Genomic DNA, 21,846 nt, shown 5'->3' with positions numbered 1-21,846 from the left:
TTCAAAATAACTCATTGTATCTTGATTATTCACCAATAAAACCGAATTGAAATTGAAAATTTTTCAACTTCATTTTTCGATGTAAAATCAAATTTGCAATCAAAAAGTACTTTAGTAAAATTTTGATATCAAAAAATGAAAAAAAAAATAAAAATGGTGTTTTTTTGCAAATCAAGTTTTAGTGACAAAAAGTTAAATTAAAAATCACAAAAAAAATTACCGTGTATCATTTTTTTCAGTGTAGTCCATATCCATACCTACAACTTTGCCGAAGACACCAAATCGATCAAAAAATTCCTTCAAGAGATACAGATTTTTGAATTTTCATACATCGTTTTTGTATGGCCAGCTGCCAAATTTGTATGGAAAATTATATGGACAAACAAATGATGCAAAATGGCTTCTTTGGACATACCGAAGGCACCAAAAAAGTTTCAGTCGGATTAAAAAATATAAAAATTAAAAATTAAAATTCTAAAAAAAGACCGATTTCGTAGAGAATTGCTTGGTAGTGAAATCGATGTCCCGATAATCAAGATGATGATTTGTTTAGATTCCTTTTGCCGATCTTTCGTGTGCTAGAGAGGAGAGCCACGCTCCCTTAATAAAACAATTAAACAGCCCTAACATTTAATATGGTAAAAACGTGTTTGAATGCCTTTGAAAATGTTAGGCATTTTTTTCATCAAAAAGATTTCCAATATTTGATTTTCACAAAATGGTCATTATACGTAATTCGATATTTTGTGTGAAATTTCGAATTATAAAAGCGAGTAAACTTACCCCAAAAAGTAACTAGGGGAACAGCATCTAATTCCAGCGTGCCTCGAATGTTGGCAGGTCATAACTTTGACATTCAAATAAAGCTAATTACAGTCGAATCTCTGGTTGTCAATATCCAAGGGACCGTCGAGGAAGAGAATCATCAGTTTACAGAACGATGCAAAATGAAGACTCGATTGGAAATATGTTTTTCTTGGTACCCAGCTATGGTAAGAATCATGACAACGTCCATCAAACAAAAACAAACTAATGTCAAACACCCTTCAAAGCTTCGTTTTGCCAAGAAAAATGTCTATGCAAGCCATGAGAAAGTGAAATTATTGACAACCGGAAGAGATTTTTAAAGCAAACAGAATCCAAGGGACCGTCGAGGAAGAGATCCTTCAAGCAAGGGAAAATATCGAGGAATGAAGATAATTGAAATATGCAGATTGAAGGGACTGAAGAATTCATCGATAGATGGAGAATTATTGATATCGAGAAGATTGACAGCCAGAGAGTCGAATGTAAAAGCGTTTTCAACTGAAATCGAGTGATAAATAGCTCAATAAGAAGTGAGCAAGCAAGTTTCTATCAAAAGTTGTGCAAAATTAGTTGTTTAAATAGTGAAAATTAGCAATTTGGATGGAGTTAGGAGCGAGTGCTTCACCTGCCAAACATACGAGAGTTTCCCCTTGTCATATTTTACAATGCAGAGGATAAAACAGTATTTTTTGTCGGTTCTCTATGTTTTGTTGGAAGTTGGAATGTACAAATCATAAGAAGCTGGAACTAGAGTTTGTCAGAAAGTCACAGGCTATAAATATGTGTTTGTGATAGTAGTTTATGCAAAAAGTTGCAAAAAGAGGATTTTTTCAGCACGAGTCGTACATTTATCCTACGAGGTTCATCGATTTGAATAAATACGAAGAGTGCTGAAAAAATCAAGTTTTGCAACGAGTTCCATACAACATTTTTTGCAATTCCAAAAAACACACACTGAGTGAAATTGAAAGTCAAATTTTCATGTATTTTGTCAATAAATCGTTTAAATCAAAAAAATGTTGAAAAGTGTTACTTTTCAAAACAAGTGCTGAAAAGTTCAACTTTTCAGCACCAATTTGAGTGCTGAAAAGTAGAACTTTTCAGAATTTATTTTGAAAAGTGTTGCTATTCGATTCTGTTATTTTTGGTACAGAAAAGTAGGCTATTTCATCGTTCAAGAATGACAGGAAAGGTAAGTAGTTTCACGACGGAATTGCAAAAAGTTCATTATAACAATTGAACAACCTCTTGCCAACATACCGCTTCAAGGGCACCGAAAACCTGCCAAAATTGTTTTTCATAAACTAACGAACGGCAGCGTTCGGTCGGCCCTGGCTAGTCTTCATTTCAGAGCACGGCTTGTGCCACATGGTAAATTTGAACATTGACTGTGCCGGAGGCCCTCGGTGCACTTTGGAGGTCCTGCCTCCCACTCTCTTTGGCCTAGTTTTATGCCATCACCAGGTGCAAGTTGCAACAGCAGCGCAGTTCATCGACTTTGCTGGGTAAACCTTCAAGTAGATTGCAGTTTCGTAATTTGATCGTTTACCCGGAGTGACGCGCTGGCCATTAGGGAATCATGGTGGGAAGGTTAGCTATTAGTGGCAACATGGCCGACGGCCCGGCGTTGAGCCAAGTCTTGACGGACATCATCTGCCTTTGGGGGTTTTGGGGAAAACTGTTCAAAACTGCCATTTTAATGGCTTTGCATTAGCAGGAGGAACTTTTTGCCACCAAAGTTGTGCTTTTTAATCATTCGGTGTATTCATCCAGAGCGTAATTTCTGGGACGAGCTTTGGCCATGCCCGTGATGGATGGCCACCACGGTGACTATTTTCATTAGCGAGAGCAAACTTACCCAATAAATCATTGACACCGGCGAACGTCATCACCAGGGACGCGACGAACAGGTCGGCGATGGCCAGCGACGCCAGAAATAGGTTCCCGATCCGCCGCAGGCTCCGCTCGGTGTAGATTGCTATGCATACTAGAATGTTTCCCGCTACCGAGAGAAATATCACAATCGACAGGAACACGCCTGCAAAAACGGGTGGAAAGAAAAGTTTGCATTATGAGTGAAACACAAAGCGATAGTAAAAATACTTTAACTTTCTACTTTTTTGCGATCTTTACAATACTTTAACTTCATTTTTAGTAGCCGGTAGAGTCGGATCTTTTCAGAGAGCTAGAGTTGGAGTCGGCAAATTTTTAGAACACGAAGTCGGAGTCTTTGTCCAAGTTGGAGTCCTTATCGAAGTCACAAAATCTTCCGAAGTCAGATAGGGAGTTGACTAGTAGTATAGACCCGTAATGCCATGCTAAGTCGGATAAGGAGTTGGGAAATTTTCAACATCTCCGTGAATTGTTGTTAGCAGGGCTGCGGAGTCGGGTCATATTTTAAACGACTCCGACTCCGACTCCGACTCCGGCTCCGGCTTTGAACAAATGGTTGGCTCCGACTCCGACTTCGGCCTACCAACTCTAGCCGACTCCGACTCCGACTCCGACTCCAACTTTCAGCAAATGGTTGGCTCCGACTCCGACTCCATATATTTTAAATGTTTCAAAAGTTAGTTAACTATTATTGGTTAATTATTTTTAAAACATTGATAAATAGGATTATTTAAATACTCTCTAAGCGTCATGTTTTTGTCAAGAAAAATAAGTAAAGTAAAAGTAAAGTAAAGCAAATAAACGGAAAAAAAGTTTCTAGGTTACAAGTTTTATACGTTATGGAAACAGAAATCAAAAAATATCTTCAGTTTTAGAGGCATTTTGAGAAGAACAGTTTTGTAAGTAAATTTGGATTTATTTGCTTAACCTCAAATTTGAAAATATTTTTTTCAAAGCTAATAAATTTAAATATTAAATTGATATTTTTGAATGAATAATTAAAAGAAACCTGGCCTTAATGATCTATTGAACATTAAAATTCAATTTGCTCACTTTCAGGCTGACATTTGTAAGAAGCGCAGTGACTGGCACCTTGATTTTTAAATGGCAATTTTAAACGAAACATTTTTTTTTGTTTTTTTCAAGACATACATAGACATCACGCCATGGCTGAAGGAGATTATTATTGCAAATCAATGTATCTAAACAATTTCTTCGTGGAAAGGACGCTTAAGATGTCCATTTCAAATATCTGTGACATGGAAAATATTTTAATCTGGAATTTTTAATTTATTTTAATTTTAAAATTTTATATACTTTAAAAGGAGGTGCACGATACTTCGTGAAACTTCATCTAAAACGAAGCTCCATCAAAATATATGAAAAAACTTAAAATATAATAAAAAACAAATATCCACAAGTAAAATATTTTCAAGGTCACAAATATTTCATTTTTTTAAGGTACGTTGATTTGCAATGATTATCACCTTCCGTCATATTGGCGTGAGACATACAGTATGGGAAAATTTGAGATTTGTTCAACGATAATTTGCAAGGATATCGAAATAGTTTACCTAAAATCAACATCAACATCGACAATCAATGATTATTTCAAAATTGTTGCAACTTCTTTTGACATTTTTTGTTAGTTTCAATTATTTTAAATGCAACACTTTGATTTCTTGTACTCAGTAATAAACAGTTATAATGCGCATGTTGAGTTTCAAATAAGAGATTGTTATAATCGTTGATTATTTGTTACAAAAGTTAAACTGTCAGTGGCTTTTTTTTCGATCTGCAAAAACAGTGATTACTATTTATAATCTTTTTATGTACCTCGTAATTTTTTCCTAAAAAATGATTTAACTTTAAACCTCTAAGACATTCGCTATCGGGGTAAAAGATGACTATGTGTGTACTTTTTTTCAGAAATAACTGGATGAAATTTGGTCAAATTTGAATTGAAAGGGTACATAATTGTAGTCTGACTACATAACCAATATTTTTTTTATTATTTTTTGAATTATGATACTACATACTTGGGTAAGAGGTTATCATTTAGTGATTATAGTGTAATAACCCAATTAGAGCTTTTCAATCACAATAAAAATTCAAAATATAAGTTGTTTTGTAAATTAAGCTGTTATATAGGAAATACTGAACAATAAAAAACATATTTTTTCTTGAATCTAAGATAACTCCGGCTCCGACTCCGACTCCGGGTTATCAGAAATCTTCGGCTCCGACTCCGACTCCGACTCCAGCTCATAAAATTTAGCCGACTCCGGCTCCGACTCCGGCTCCGACTCCGACTCCAGCTGTTCGAGTTTTGACGACTCCGACTCCGACTCCGACTCCAGGTCCCCAAAAAGACCCGACTCCACCGACTCCGGCTCCGACTCCGACTCCACAGCCCTGGTTGTTAGAGTCAGAGTTTTTTTTATAGTGTCGGAGTCGCTTCAAAAGCTACCCGCCTTCATTGCCCTGGTACCTGTTTCGAATAATTCACTCATAATTTTTCTAGACTCTGATTACTGCAATCACTCAATCAAAAATTCTTCCCACGATTTCCACCACCAAAAATATCGTTCTTGCCTTACATCCACCACGCGCGTAATACCCACCTAAACAGGACATCGACAGGGGTGACAACGCGTCCACGTCGTCGTCGTCGCCCCCATCATCGGGTCCCCCGGCCACACCTCCACCAGCGGTGCCACCCCCGCCGCCTCCTCCCCCTCCGTCCCCGGAACCGTCACTCTGATTCGCGGCCGCGGCCGCCGCCGTCAGATTACATATTGTAGTTGCCGACACCACCTGTTTGAAGAGAAAAAAAAAGAGCGCAAGAAGAAGAAAGAAAACGGAAACACTAATGTTAGTCAAGGGAAAACCAACCAACCTCGTTGAGGTTTTGTATATGAATCGCTAATGGAACCGAAAAGTGATGGCGCCAGATGCTCTGTGCGCCCGCGGAATTAATATTTATGAGCGGCTAACCTCTCCGAGAGTTCGGGAGAAGCTGGAAAGATCCATAGCAAGTGACGAAAGGCGAAGAAAGTTAAAAAAGACAGAACAGAAATCATGTTGTTCAAACTAGCTCACCTTTTGTCATTGGAGCTGAGGTGGCACATCGATGAGTTTTTTTTCAAAATTTAAATAAGGATGAACTTAGTTTGGCTTACTATACATCAAATAACTAACAAAAAGGAAATGAGAAGTTAAGTATTAAAAGATGTCCAACTCAGCTTTGGTGGCACGTCGATGACTTTTCAAAATTATTTAAGTTAACTTAGGTCCACTAAATTTTCGCAAATAACTATGGAACTGATAAGCAATCTTCCCAAATCGTCGCTGGTTTGATGCTGCTGAAAATGGATTTCGAACAAATGCGTTTCTCGTGGTTTTTGCGGTTTCTACTTTCACCGCAAGTTTAACCAAACTGAAGAATGGATTTGAATCATCAATCACCGTCCGTTAAGCCCGGGCTTTGAGCTTGATAGAATAGATTTTTTTTTTCAATTTTCCCTTCCGAATTCATCCCGCCATACACGTCTGAAATCGAAATATCATGCGTCCCCACATTTGTTACAATAATCACATCCACAGTGCCCCAATGGAGTCATGAAGGCTAAATTCAACCAGAAATTTAAATTCAACAATGCCAGCGGGGAAACAAGGGTACCATTAGGAAGCGGAACGTTACAACGTTTTCTGCTGCTGCAGGTGGACGTGCAGGGCGAAGGAAAGGTTTTTTTGGGGCTTAAAATCGATACACTGCCGGGTTTCGGGAGGGAAGGGATGCTGTTCAAGTGAAAGCATGTGCCCCTGAGCAGAAATCATTTGCAGCTGGAGCATGCTCCAGATTAAAGAGTGGAAGATTCTGGAAGGAATGTCAAATTGTAGTACTTTGGATTGTAGTTTTGAATGGATGTGCTTGGATGATGATTTAAATGTAAGCCAACAATGTTTTAACCAAAGTTTGTATCTTTCCCTTCGCTTCAATTTGTAGAAACAGGAGGTAAATGAATATTAGAATCAAGAAATTATTTCAATAATAGATTATGATCAATTGGTATAAAAGTATGGATAAAGCAATCACAGATCAAGTGAACATTGATTCCCTGTATAAAAATGGGTCGAATGTTGGTTAGCTTTTATACTGATAAGTGTGATCAGGTCTTTAAAAAAAACGGAATCGACGTAACACCTTATTATGTGGCCCTCTTAAACCTTGCGGTTTCGTCAACGGATCCACAGGCGTGTATCGTTCTTTTTGCGACAAGACTCCGCCTCCCGGGTCTCCTAAGTGTGAAGGTATGGGCACGGGGAGAGGGCACCGAATACCTATATTTACACTTAGAATTTTTTGCGTCCGCCCCGGGATTCAAACCGACGACCTCTGGATTGTGAGTCCAGTGCGCGGTCCGATTGATCCACACAGGCAGACAAAAACATAAATATGACTTAAGTGGTCATATCTTGAGGCATGGTTGTTGTTAAAATAACAAATAAACTGATATGAAAATTACAGAAATTTTATACTCTATGTTAAATTACAGATCGTATTCGATCATTTGAATTTCGCTTCTTCGAATCTCAAAAAAATCGAATGCTGGATAATTCAATCGTATTACTAATATTTTCATTTCGACCCATTTCATTCGTTGATCCGAGCACGTGTTTTCGTGCTTTTGATAGCTGTCAGTTGTTCTAATCAGAGAATGTTGGTTCGCTAATTCTAATGCAGTTTCATTCGAATTAATGAATCCGCTCTGTAGTCTTCAGTCATCTATTAATGGCTTTCATCAACTGTAAACGAAACACGTATATAAAATCTGCTCTGGGGTTTATTTATAAAAATCACGAGTTATCGCGATTTTACGAAAAAAAGTTTTGAGTTACGGCCGAAGCAATCCCCTCGTACTACGTCAGTACACTCAACCCCCCGGTGGTTGGTCACTTTTTCGTTTGACACTTTTTTAGTTTGTACCCCGTTGGTTGGTCAAAGTCAAACTAAAAAGTGACGAACTGTCACTTTTTACACGGCGCTCACGCACAATATCAAAACAAATGATTGGTGGTTCGTTTGACAACAGTTGACCCAACGGGGTTTGAGTGTATTAGTGTTTGTTTTCGTTTTGACTGGTGCCCGTGCTGTCGCTTGGCAATCGATCAGAAGTTGAAAATAATCTCAGCAAGCGGGAGCACGGGCGCAGCTAAGAAAGTAGTCAAGTAATTCTCTACGAAATCGGTCTTTTTTTTTAAATTTTAATTTTTGTATTTTTTAATCCGACTGAAATTATTTTGGTGCCTTCGGTATGTCCAAAGAAGCTATTTTGCATCTTTAGTTTGTCCATATAATTTTCCATACAATTTTTTTTTATCGATTTGGGGTCTTGGGCAAAGCTGTAGGTATGGATACGGACTACACTGGAAAAAAATGATACACAGTAGAAAAAAAAAATTGGTGATTTTTCATTCAACTTTTTGTCACTAAAACTTGATTTGCAAAAAAAAACTATTTTTATTTATTTTTAATTTTTTGATATGTTTTAGAGGACATCAAATACCAACTTTTCAGAAATTTCCAGATTGTGCAAAAAATCTTTGAGCGAGTCATGAATTTTTGAATCAATACTGATTTTTCAAAAAATCGAAGAATTGGTCGCAAACATTTTTCAACTTCATTTTTCGATGTAAAATCAAATTTGCAATCAAAAAGTTTTTCAGGGAAATTTTGATAAAGTGCACCGTTTCCAAGTTAAATCAATTTTTAGGTGACTATTTTGAAAATAGTCGCAGTTTTTCATTTTTTTAAATTAGTGCACATGTTTGCCCGATTAGTGCGCTGACCACGGGTGCGCGCTGTCTTGTTTTTGCATGCTCATTTTCAGTTCTTTTGTGTCGCTGTTTGTGTGATTGGGTGCGTGGTTATTATATATAGGTGAAGGGATTTTATTAAATGATCATTATATTGCATTATTATATTTAATTGATTATATTACCACGCTATATTTTACACTTAACACATTATACAAAACACATATGAAACTGTAAACAGGAGCGTTTGGTACGGTGTGTCCACGCATCCTTCCTCCCCTGTAGATTCTGTGAAATGTGCTCCGTTCACAGAATCTGTCTCTGCGGTTAATGCAACGCAGTAGGCCTGGCCGCTTTAATTTATGCAATACATCTTCGGGGTTACTCAAGTGTACTGCAATAATTAATATTGAAAAGAACGAACTTGGGGCGTAATCTAACCCCAAGTTCTTCCAGGATGCTTTCTTCGGACTGGCTGCGCTTGTGTTCGATTAGATTAGATTAGATTAGTGCACATGTTTGCCCACTTTTGAAAAAAATATTTTTGAAATGCTGAGAAAATTCTCTTTATTTTGCTTTAATGAACTTTGTTGATACGACCCTTAGTTGCTGAGATATTGCCATGCAAAGGTTTAAAAACAGGACAATGAAGTTGAAAAATTTTTGCGACCAATTTTTCGATTTTTTGAAAAAATCAGTATTGATTCAAAAATTCATAACTCGCTCAAAAATTTTTTGCACAACCTGGAAATTTCTGAAAAGTTGGCATTTGATGTCCTCTAAAAAATATCAAAATAAAAAAATAAAAATTAATTAGTGACAAAAAGTTAATCACCACCATTTTTTTTACTGTGTATCATTTTTTTCCAGTGTAGTCCGTATCCATACCTACAACTTTGCCGAAGACACCAAATCGATAAAACATTCCTTCAAAAGATACATATTTTTGAATTTTCATACATCATTTTTGTATGGAAAATTATATGGATTATATGGATTAAAAAATACAAATAAAATCGAATGACCGAAAACCGAAGCTGCGAAAAGACACCATAAATGTATGTTTATTGTGACCGTTGTTAGGCTGGTACAAATTTTATTTAAAGTTCAATGTTGTCCCGAAAAATCAGGGGGCAAAAAAATATTTTTTCAAAAAACTTCAATATTTTTATGAAAATTTAAGTGCAATTAGTTAAAATCAATTTAAAATGAATTCCAATGCGTTTAGAATCATTTTTAGCATGTTTGGGTTGATTTTAAAATCTTTTGAATTATTGAAAATTATTGATGTTTACTATCGCTAATGTTTTTATTTTGCTAAAATTTTTGTTTTCGTCAAATTTTACATTTTTTGAAAACTTTTATTGCAAAACAACTGAACTAGTGTAAAATACATTTTAAAGCACTTTTTCCATGCAAATGTTGAAACTATGGCATGTTATTTTAATATTTATATTTTTTATTTTTTTACCCCCCCCCCCCCCCGAGCCGAGGGACAAAAACTTTTAAAAATATTTGCATCGGCCTTAACTGTAATTAATTTGTAAATAAAATTACAATTTGTAGCATGTGGTAAATGAAGGAGTTTCATTTGCCCTGCTGACGGAACCGGTGGCCCGGTTGAGAAATTTCCACCCGTCCTACAGAATGGTTTTCAAATTGTTTTTACAGGGGAAAGAGATATGATCTCAAATCAAACTTATTTTGAAATTGCAATTTTTTCATATTTTTGCACCTCCCTTTTTTTAATGTCTTGTAGAATTTTATTTCAAAAATTTGAATTTTATTGAAAGAACTTGTGCAATTAATGGTAAATTAAGTAAAATACATTGGCTAACACTTATTTTTTCATTTTTAATGAAAAAAGACACTTTTACATACTTTACTTTTGAAACCATTGGAAAAAAACATAATTTTATTAAGGGACTCAAAATGAAATATTTTTTTACCAGCTTAAAAGAATATGAGCTTGTTAAGTCAATTTAAAAATTTGTGATTGAAAAACTCAAAAATTTAAAATGGAGATTGAAAACGTTTTGAACTCAAGAAATAAATATGGGTAATTCTCTACCAACTCACACGAAATCGGGAAAAGTTGCCCCGACCCCTCAACGATTTACGTGAAACTTTGTCCTAAGGGGTAACTTTTGTCCCTGATCACAAATCCGAGGTCTGTTTTTTGATATCTCGTGACGGAGGGGCGGTACGACCCCTTCGATTTTTAAACATGCGAAAAAAGAGGTGTTTTTCAATAATTTGCAGCCTGAAACGGTGATGAGATAGAAATTTGGTGTCAAAGGGACTTTTATGTAAAATTAGACGCCCAATTTGATGGCGTACTCAGAATTCCGAAAAAAACGTATTTTTCGTCTAAAAAAACACTAAAAAGGTTTTAAAAATTCTCCCATTTTCCGTTACTCGACAGTAAAAAATTTTGGAACATGTCATTTTATGGGAAATTTAATGTACTTTTCAAATCTACATTGACCCAGGAGGGTCATTTTTTCATTTAGAACAAAATTTTTCATTTTAAAATTTCGTGTTTTTTGTAACTTTGCAGGGTTATTTTTTAGAGTGTAACAATGTTCTACAAAGTTGTAGAGCAGACAATTACAAAAATTTTGATATATAGACATAAGGGGTTTGCTTATAAACATCACGAGTTATCGCGATTTTACGAAAAAAAGTTTTGAAAAAGTTGGTCATCATCGATCATGGCCGTTCATGGTCACCCGCGACAGACACGGACGACGAAACAAAGAGAAACGCAAAAAGTAACTTTTTCAAAACTTTTTTTCGTAAAATCGCGATAACTCGTGATGTTTATAAGCAAACCCCTTATGTCTATATATCAAAATTTTTGTAATTGTCTGCTCTACAATTTTGTAGAACATTGTTACACTCTAAAAAATAACCCTGCAAAGTTAGAAAAAACACGAAATTGTAAAATGAAAAATTTTGTTCTAAATGCAAAAATGACCCTTCTGGGTCAATGTAGATTCGAATAGTACATTAAATTTCCCATAAAATGACATGTTCCAAAATTTTTTACAGTCGAGTAACGGAAAATGGGAGAATTTTTAAAACCTTTTTAGTGTTTTTTTCGATGAAAAATACGTTTTTTTCGGAATTCTGAGTACGCCATCAAATTGGGCGTCTAATTTTACATAAAAGTCCCTTTGACACCAAATTTCTATCTCATCACCGTTTCAGGCTGCAAATTATTGAAAAACACCTCTTTTTTCGCATGTTCAAAAATGGAAGGGGTCGTACCGCCCCTCCGTCACGAGATATCAAAAAACGGACCTCGGATTCGTGATCAGGGACAAAAGTTACCCCTTAGGACAAAGTTTCACGCAAATCGAAGAGGGGTCGGGGCAACTGCTGTGTGAGTTGGCGGAGAATTACCCATATAAAAAAAAAGGTGCAGGTGGTTATGTTACACATGACCAGTATGACAAAGAACTTAGCAGAAAAGCTTTTAAAATTAAGTAATTTTGTTGAATTATGCGAAATGATTGATGATTGCGAAATGCGAAATGATTGAAATGATTTCCCAGGGTTGACCAAGCGGGCTTATATTGGCTTAGAATGGAGACGGATGTCCCGCCCCTTTGCGCCGGTTATCCCATTCCTACGTCATTCGCTTTTTGATGCACTGGTGGGAATGGGAAGTCGTAAAGGCAGCATTTTTGCCAACGATTTTCATTCCATCGTCATCGTTCGAACCGACAACATCGTAGCAGCAGCAGCAGCAGCGGAAAAAAATCAACGACTGGAGGAAATCAAGAGCGAGCTCCAAGAAGAAGAGCGTGTGCGTGAAATTGCTGCCAAAACGACGTCGAAGGAGAAAAACAAGGCCTACTTGGATGGACGCTCGAGAAGATGGCCACAAAAATCAACTTCTGCTGCAATTTAACAAAATGGCGCTTTTCAGCGCCAACGAAAAATTCACGAAAGAGTTATTGTTTCAAATGATTCATGCACTGCTTTTGGTGCAGTTTTAAAGCTTTTGACGCTTGGCGTTTAAATTAATTTAAATATTTCCTCCAAAATTTTCATTTTAAAATAATTTAACGAATATTAGCAATTTTCGCTTGCAAGTGTCCACGGTCAATCGATCGCAGTTGGCCTTGAACAAGCAAGCGCGTGCTTTGACCCACGCAAAAAATCTTTCCGCTCTCTGATTGGCTGTTTTGTTTTGCCGTGGAGTCGTGAAGGCAGCATTTTTGCCAACGATTTTCATTCCATCGTCATCGTTCGAACCGACAACATCGTAGCAGCAGCAGCAGCAGCGGAAAAAAATCAACGACTGGAGGAAATCAAGAGCGAGCTCCGAGAAGAAGAGCGTGTGCGTGAAATTGCTGCCAAAACGACGTCGAAGGAGAAAAACAAGGCCGACTTGGATGGACGCTCGAGAAGATGGCCACAAAAATCAACTTCTGCTGCAATTTAACAAAATGGCGCTTTTCAGCGCCAACGAAAAATTCACGAAAGAGTTATTGTTTCAAATGATTCATGCACTGCTTTTGGTGCAGTTTTAAAGCTTTTGACGCTTGGCGTTTAAATTAATTTAAATATTTCCTCCAAAATTTTCATTTTAAATTTTTTTTACGAATATTAGCAATTTTCGCTTGCATGTGTCCACGGTCAATCGACCGCAGTTGGCCTTGAACAAGCAAGCGCGTGCTTTGACCCACGCAAAAAATCTTTCCGCTCTCTGATTGGCTGTTTTGTTTTGCCGTGGAGTCGTGAAGGCAGCATTTTTGCCAACGATTTTCATTCCATCGTCATCGTTCGAACCGACAACATCGTAGCAGCAGCAGCAGCAGCGGAAAAAAAAATCAACGACTGGAGGAAATCAAGAGCGAGCTCCGAGAAGAAGAGCGCGTGCGTGAAATTGCTGCCAAAACGACGTCGAAGGAGAAAAACAAGGCCGACTTGGATGGACGCTCGAGAAGATGGCCACAAAAATCTACTTCTGCTGCAATTTAACAAAATGGCGCTTTTCAGCGCCAACGAAAAATTCACGAAAGAGTTATTGTTTCAAATAATTCATGCACTGCTTTTGGTGCAGTTTTAAAGCTTTTGACGCTTGGCGTTTAAATTAATTTAAATATTTCCTCCAAAATTTTCATTTTAAAATAATTTAACGAATATTAACAATTTTCGCTTGCAAGTGTCCACGGTCAATCGATCGCAGTTGGCCTTGGCCACGCAAAAAATCTTTCCGCTCTCTGATTGGCTGTTTTGTTTTGCCGTGGAGTCGTGAAGGCAGCATTTTTGCCAACGATTTTCATCCCATCGTCATCGTTCGAACCGACAACATCGTAGCAGCAGCAGCAGCAGCGGAAAAAAAATCAACGACTGGAGGAAATCAAGAGCGAGCTCCGAGAAGAAGAAACACGCCAGCGTGTGCGTGAAATTGCTGCCAAAACGACGTCGAAGGAGAAAAACAAGGCCGACTTGGATGGACGCTCGAGAAGATGGCCACAAAAATCAACTTCTGCTGCAATTTAACAAAATGGCGCTTTTCAGCGCCAACCAAAAATTCACGAAAGAGTTATTGTTTCGAATGATTCATGCACTACTTTTGGTGCAGTTTTAAAGCTTTTGACGCTTGGCGTTTAAATTAATTTAAATATTTCCTCCAAAATTTTCATTTTAAAATAATTTAACGAATATTAACAATTTTCGCTTGCAAGTGTCCACGGTCAATCGATCGCAGTTGGCCTTGAACAAGCAAGCGCGTGCTTTGACCCACGCAAAAAATCTTTCCACTCTCTGATTGGCTGTTTTGTTTTGCCGTGGAGTCGTGAAGGCAGCATTTTTGCCAACGATTTTCATTCCATCGTCATCGTTCGAACCGACAACATCGTAGCAGCAGCAGCAGCAGCAGCGGAAAAAATCAACGACTGGAGGAAATCAAGAGCGAGCTCCGAGAAGAAGAAACACGCCAGCGTGTGCGTGAAATTGCTGCCAAAACGACGTCGAAGGAGAAAAACAAGGCCGACTTGGATGGACGCTCGAGAAGATGGCCACAAAAATCAACTTCTGCTGCAATTTAACAAAATGGCGCTTTTCAGCGCCAACGAAAAATTCACGAAAGAGTTATTGTTTCGAATGATTCATGCACTGCTTTTGGTGCAGTTTTAAAGCTTTTGACGCTTGGCGTTTAAATTAATTTAAATATTTCCTCCAATATTTTCATTTTAAAAAAATTTAACGAATATTAGCAATTTTCGCTTGCAAGTGTCCACGGTCAATCGATCGCAGTTGGCCTTGATTAAGCAAGCGCGTGCTTCGACCTACGCAAAAAATTTTTCCACTCTCTGATTGGCTGTTTTGTTTTGCCGTGGAGTCGTGAAGGCAGCATTTTTGCCAACGATTTTCATTCCATCGTCATCGTTCGAACCGACAACATCGTAGCAGCAGCAGCAGCAGCGGAAAAAAAATCAACGACTGGAGGAAATCAAGAGCGAGCTCCGAGAAGAAGAAACACGCCAGCGTGTGCGTGAAATTGCTGCCAAAACGACGTCGAAGGAGAAAAACAAGGCCTACTTGGATGGACGCTCGAGAAGATGGTCACAAAAGTCAACTTCTGCTGCAATTTAACAAAATGGCGCTTTTCAGCGCCAACGAAAAAATCACGAAAGAGTTATTGTTTCGAATGATTCATGCACTGCTTTTGGTGCAGTTTTAAAGCTTTTGACGCTTGGCGTTTAAATTAATTTAAATATTTCCTCCAAAATTTTCATTTTAAATTTTTTTTTACGAATATTAGCAATTTTCGCTTGCAAGTGTCCACGGTCAATCGATCGCAGTTGGCCTTGAACAAGCAAGCGCGTGCTTCGACCTACGCAAAAAATTCTTTCCACTCTCTGATTGGCTGTTTTGTTTTGCCGTGGAGTCGTGAAGGCAGCATTTTTGCCAACGATTTTCATTCCATCGTCATCGTTCGAACCGACAACATCGTAGCAGCAGCAGCAGCAGCGGAAAAAAAATCAACGACTGGAGGAAATCAAGAGCGAGCTCCGAGAAGAAGAAACACGCCAGCGTGTGCGTGAAATTGCTGCCAAAACGACGTCGAAGGAGAAAAACAAGGCCGACTTGGATGGACGCTCGAGAAGATGGCCACAAAAATCAACTTCTGCTGCAATTTAACAAAATGGCGCTTTTCAGCGCCAACGAAAAATTCACGAAAGAGTTATTGTTTCAAATGATTCATGCACTGCTTTTGGTGCAGTTTTAAAGCTTTTGACGCTTGGCGTTTAAATTAATTTAAATATTTCCTCCAAAATTTTCATTTTAAATTTTTTTTACGAATATTAGCAATTTTCGCTTGCATGTGTCCACGGTCAATCGACCGCAGTTGGCCTTGAACAAGCAAGCGCGTGCTTTGACCCACGCAAAAAATCTTTCCGCTCTCTGATTGGCTGTTTTGTTTTGCCGTGGAGTCGTGAAGGCAGCATTTTTGCCAACGATTTTCATTCCATCGTCATCGTTCGAACCGACAACATCGTAGCAGCAGCAGCAGCAGCGGAAAAAAAAATCAACGACTGGAGGAAATCAAGAGCGAGCTCCGAGAAGAAGAGCGCGTGCGTGAAATTGCTGCCAAAACGACGTCGAAGGAGAAAAACAAGGCCGACTTGGATGGACGCTCGAGAAGATGGCCACAAAAATCTACTTCTGCTGCAATTTAACAAAATGGCGCTTTTCAGCGCCAACGAAAAATTCACGAAAGAGTTATTGTTTCAAATAATTCATGCACTGCTTTTGGTGCAGTTTTAAAGCTTTTGACGCTTGGCGTTTAAATTAATTTAAATATTTCCTCCAAAATTTTCATTTTAAAATAATTTAACGAATATTAACAATTTTCGCTTGCAAGTGTCCACGGTCAATCGATCGCAGTTGGCCTTGGCCACGCAAAAAATCTTTCCGCTCTCTGATTGGCTGTTTTGTTTTGCCGTGGAGTCGTGAAGGCAGCATTTTTGCCAACGATTTTCATTCCATCGTCATCGTTCGAACCGACAACATCGTAGCAGCAGCAGCAGCAGCGGAAAAAAAATCAACGACTGGAGGAAATCAAGAGCGAGCTCCGAGAAGAAGAAACACGCCAGCGTGTGCGTGAAATTGCTGCCAAAACGACGTCGAAGGAGAAAAACAAGGCCGACTTGGATGGACGCTCGAGAAGATGGCCACAAAAATCAACTTCTGCTGCAATTTAACAAAATGGCGCTTTTCAGCGCCAACCAAAAATTCACGAAAGAGTTATTGTTTCGAATGATTCATGCACTACTTTTGGTGCAGTTTTAAAGCTTTTGACGCTTGGCGTTTAAATTAATTTAAATATTTCCTCCAAAATTTTCATTTTAAAATAATTTAACGAATATTAACAATTTTCGCTTGCAAGTGTCCACGGTCAATCGATCGCAGTTGGCCTTGAACAAGCAAGCGCGTGCTTTGACCCACGCAAAAAATCTTTCCACTCTCTGATTGGCTGTTTTGTTTTGCCGTGGAGTCGTGAAGGCAGCATTTTTGCCAACGATTTTCATTCCATCGTCATCGTTCGAACCGACAACATCGTAGCAGCAGCAGCAGCAGCAGCGGAAAAAATCAACGACTGGAGGAAATCAAGAGCGAGCTCCGAGAAGAAGAGCGTGTGCGTGAAATTGCTGCCAAAACGACGTCGAAGGAGAAAAACAAGGCCGACTTGGATGGACGCTCGAGAAGATGGCCACAAAAATCAACTTCTGCTGCAATTTAACAAAATGGCGCTTTTCAGCGCCAACGAAAAATTCACGAAAGAGTTATTGTTTCGAATGATTCATGCACTGCTTTTGGTGCAGTTTTAAAGCTTTTGACGCTTGGCGTTTAAATTAATTAAAATATTTCCTCCAATATTTTCATTTTAAAAAAATTTAACGAATATTAGCAATTTTCGCTTGCAAGTGTCCACGGTCAATCGATCGCAGTTGGCCTTGATTAAGCAAGCGCGTGCTTCGACCTACGCAAAAAATTTTTCCACTCTCTGATTGGCTGTTTTGTTTTGCCGTGGAGTCGTGAAGGCAGCATTTTTGCCAACGATTTTCATTCCATCGTCATCGTTCGAACCGACAACATCGTAGCAGCAGCAGCAGCAGCGGAAAAAAAATCAACGACTGGAGGAAATCAAGAGCGAGCTCCGAGAAGAAGAAACACGCCAGCGTGTGCGTGAAATTGCTGCCAAAACGACGTCGAAGGAGAAAAACAAGGCCTACTTGGATGGACGCTCGAGAAGATGGTCACAAAAATCAACTTCTGCTGCAATTTAACAAAATGGCGCTTTTCAGCGCCAACGAAAAAATCACGAAAGAGTTATTGTTTCGAATGATTCATGCACTGCTTTTGGTGCAGTTTTAAAGCTTTTGACGCTTGGCGTTTAAATTAATTTAAATATTTCCTCCAAAATTTTCATTTAAAAAAAAATTAACGAATATTAGCAATTTTCGCTTGCAAGTGTCCACGGTCAATCGATCGCAGTTGGCCTTGAACAAGCAAGCGCGTGCTTCGACCTACGCAAAAAATTCTTTCCACTCTCTGATTGGCTGTTTTGTTTTGCCGTGGAGTCGTGAAGGCAGCATTTTTGCCAACGATTTTCATTCCATCGTCATCGTTCGAACCGACAACATCGTAGCAGCAGCAGCAGCAGCGGAAAAAAAATCAACGACTGGAGGAAATCAAGAGCGAGCTCCGAGAAGAAGAAACACGCCAGCGTGTGCGTGAAATTGCTGCCAAAACGACGTCGAAGGAGAAAAACAAGGCCGACTTGGATGGACGCTCGAGAAGATGGCCACAAAAATCAACTTCTGCTGCAATTTAACAAAATGGCGCTTTTCAGCGCCAACGAAAAATTCACGAAAGAGTTATTGTTTCGAATGATTCATGCACTGCTTTTGGTGCAGTTTTAAAGCTTTTGACGCTTGGCGTTTAAATTAATTTAAATATTTCCTCCAATATCTTCATTTTAAAAAAATTTAACGAATATTAACAATTTTCGCTTGCAAGTGTCCACGGTCAATCGATCGCAGTTGGCCTTGAACAAGCAAGCGCGTGCTTTGACCCACGCAAAAAATCTTTCCGCTCTCTGATTGGCTGTTTTGTTTTGCCGTGGAGTCGTGAAGGCAGCATTTTTGCCAACGATTTTCATTCCATCGTCATCGTTCGAACCGACAACATCGTAGCAGCAGCAGCAGCAGCGGAAAAAAAATCAACGACTGGAGGAAATCAAGAGCGAGCTCCGAGAAGAAGAAACACGCCAGCGTGTGCGTGAAATTGCTGCCAAAACGACGTCGAAGGAGAAAAACAAGGCCGACTTGGATGGACGCTCGAGAAGATGGTCACAAAAATCAACTTCTGCTGCAATTTAACAAAATGGCGCTTTTCAGCGCCAACGAAAAAATCACGAAAGAGTTATTGTTTCGAATGATTCATGCACTACTTTTGGTGCAGTTTTAAAGCTTTTGACGCTTGGCGTTTAAATTAATTTAAATATTTCCTCCAAAATTTTCATTTTAAAAAAATTTAACGAATATTAGCAATTTTCGCTTGCAAGTGTCCACGGTCAATCGATCGCAGTTGGCCTTGAACAAGCAAGCGCGTGCTTCGACCTACGCAAAAAATTCTTTCCACTCTCTGATTGGCTGTTTTGTTTTGCCGTGGAGTCGTGAAGGCAGCATTTTTGCCAACGATTTTCATTCCATCGTCATCGTTCGAACCGACAACATCGTAGCAGCAGCAGCAGCAGCAGCAGCAGCGGAAAAAATCAACGACTGGAGGAAAATAAAGAGCGAGCTCCGAGAAGAAGAAACACGCCAGCGTGTGCGTGAAATTGCTGCCAAAACGACGTCGAAGGAGAAAAACAAGGCCTACTTGGATGGACGCTCGAGAAGATGGTCACAAAAATCAACTTCTGCTGCAATTTAACAAAATGGCGCTTTTCAGCGCCAACGAAAAAATCACGAAAGAGTTATTGTTTCGAATGATTCATGCACTGCTTTTGGTGCAGTTTTAAAGCTTTTGACGCTTGGCGTTTAAATTAATTTAAATATTTCCTCCAAAATTTTCATTTAAAAAAAATTAACGAATATTAGCAATTTTCGCTTGCAAGTGTCCACGGTCAATCGATCGCAGTTGGCCTTGAACAAGCAAGCGCGTGCTTTGACCCACGCAAAAAATCTTTCCGCTCTCTGATTGGCTGTTTTGTTTTGCCGTGGAGTCGTGAAGGCAGCATTTTTGCCAACGATTTTCATTCCATCGCCATCGTTCGAACCGACAACATCGTAGCAGCAGCAGCAGCAGCGGAAAAAAATCAACGACTGGAGGAAATCAAGAGCGAGCTCCGAGAAGAAGAGCGTGTGCGTGAAATTGCTGCCAAAACGACGTCGAAGGAGAAAAACAAGGCCGACTTGGATGGACGCTCGAGAAGATGGCCACAAAAATCAACTTCTGCTGCAATTTAACAAAATGGCGCTTTTCAGCACCAATGAAAAATTCACAAAAGAGTTATTGTTTCAAATGATTCATGCACTGCTTTTGGTGCAGTTTTAAAGCTTTTGACGCTTGGCGTTTAAATTAATTTAAATATTTCCTCCAAAATTTTCATTTTAAAATAATTTAACGAATATTAGCAATTTTCGCTTGCAAGTGTCCACGGTCAATCGATCGCAGTTGGCCTTGAACAAGCAAGCGCGTGCTTCGACCTACGCAAAAAATTCTTTCCACTCTCTGATTGGCTGTTTTGTTTTGCCGTGGAGTCGTGAAGGCAGCATTTTTGCCAACGATTTTCATTCCATCGTCATCGTTCGAACCGACAACATCGTAGCAGCAGCAGCAGCAGCGGAAAAAAAATCAACGACTGGAGGAAATCAAGAGCGAGCTCCGAGAAGAAGAAACACGCCAGCGTGTGCGTGAAATTGCTGCCAAAACGACGTCGAAGGAGAAAAACAAGGCCGACTTGGATGGACGCTCGAGAAGATGGCCACAAAAATCAACTTCTGCTGCAATTTAACAAAATGGCGCTTTTCAGCGCCAACCAAAAATTCACGAAAGAGTTATTGTTTCGAATGATTCATGCACTACTTTTGGTGCAGTTTTAAAGCTTTTGACGCTTGGCGTTTAAATTAATTTAAATATTTCCTCCAAAATTTTCATTTTAAAATAATTTAACGAATATTAACAATTTTCGCTTGCAAGTGTCCACGGTCAATCGATCGCAGTTGGCCTTGAACAAGCAAGCGCGTGCTTTGACCCACGCAAAAAATCTTTCCACTCTCTGATTGGCTGTTTTGTTTTGCCGTGGAGTCGTGAAGGCAGCATTTTTGCCAACGATTTTCATTCCATCGTCATCGTTCGAACCGACAACATCGTAGCAGCAGCAGCAGCAGCAGCGGAAAAAATCAACGACTGGAGGAAATCAAGAGCGAGCTCCGAGAAGAAGAGCGTGTGCGTGAAATTGCTGCCAAAACGACGTCGAAGGAGAAAAACAAGGCCGACTTGGATGGACGCTCGAGAAGATGGCCACAAAAATCAACTTCTGCTGCAATTTAACAAAATGGCGCTTTTCAGCGCCAACGAAAAATTCACGAAAGAGTTATTGTTTCGAATGATTCATGCACTGCTTTTGGTGCAGTTTTAAAGCTTTTGACGCTTGGCGTTTAAATTAATTAAAATATTTCCTCCAATATTTTCATTTTAAAAAAATTTAACGAATATTAGCAATTTTCGCTTGCAAGTGTCCACGGTCAATCGATCGCAGTTGGCCTTGATTAAGCAAGCGCGTGCTTCGACCTACGCAAAAAATTTTTCCACTCTCTGATTGGCTGTTTTGTTTTGCCGTGGAGTCGTGAAGGCAGCATTTTTGCCAACGATTTTCATTCCATCGTCATCGTTCGAACCGACAACATCGTAGCAGCAGCAGCAGCAGCGGAAAAAAAATCAACGACTGGAGGAAATCAAGAGCGAGCTCCGAGAAGAAGAAACACGCCAGCGTGTGCGTGAAATTGCTGCCAAAACGACGTCGAAGGAGAAAAACAAGGCCTACTTGGATGGACGCTCGAGAAGATGGTCACAAAAATCAACTTCTGCTGCAATTTAACAAAATGGCGCTTTTCAGCGCCAACGAAAAAATCACGAAAGAGTTATTGTTTCGAATGATTCATGCACTGCTTTTGGTGCAGTTTTAAAGCTTTTGACGCTTGGCGTTTAAATTAATTTAAATATTTCCTCCAAAATTTTCATTTAAAAAAAAATTAACGAATATTAGCAATTTTCGCTTGCAAGTGTCCA

The 21,846-nt window shown here is 39.0% G+C and overlaps 2 protein-coding genes across 5 annotated transcripts in view; both read right to left on the bottom strand.

The window, feature by feature from the left end:
• The window catches only part of LOC120428674 (dopamine receptor 1), a 344,147-nt gene that overhangs the window by 74,958 nt on the left and 247,343 nt on the right, over nucleotides 1–21,846 (bottom strand). For all 4 annotated transcript variants that reach the window (XM_052706195.1, XM_052706196.1, XM_052706200.1 and 1 more), the window contains exons 3-4: nucleotides 5,325–5,517; nucleotides 2,666–2,845 (exon numbers count right to left, since the gene is read on the bottom strand). In XM_052706195.1, coding sequence (XP_052562155.1) covers nucleotides 2,666–2,845; nucleotides 5,325–5,517 — 373 coding nt within the window. The remainder of the gene's footprint in view (nucleotides 1–2,665; nucleotides 2,846–5,324; nucleotides 5,518–21,846) is intronic.
• Nucleotides 1–21,846, bottom strand: part of LOC120427162 (zinc finger protein 497-like) — a 324,949-nt gene that overhangs the window by 295,581 nt on the left and 7,522 nt on the right. The window lies entirely within an intron of this gene.

Source organism: Culex pipiens, chromosome 1, assembly GCF_016801865.2.
Source record: "Culex pipiens pallens isolate TS chromosome 1, TS_CPP_V2, whole genome shotgun sequence".
NCBI lineage: Eukaryota > Metazoa > Arthropoda > Insecta > Diptera > Culicidae > Culex > Culex pipiens.
Note: the sequence above shows the minus strand (reverse complement) of the source record. Positions and strands in the feature narration are given on the sequence as shown.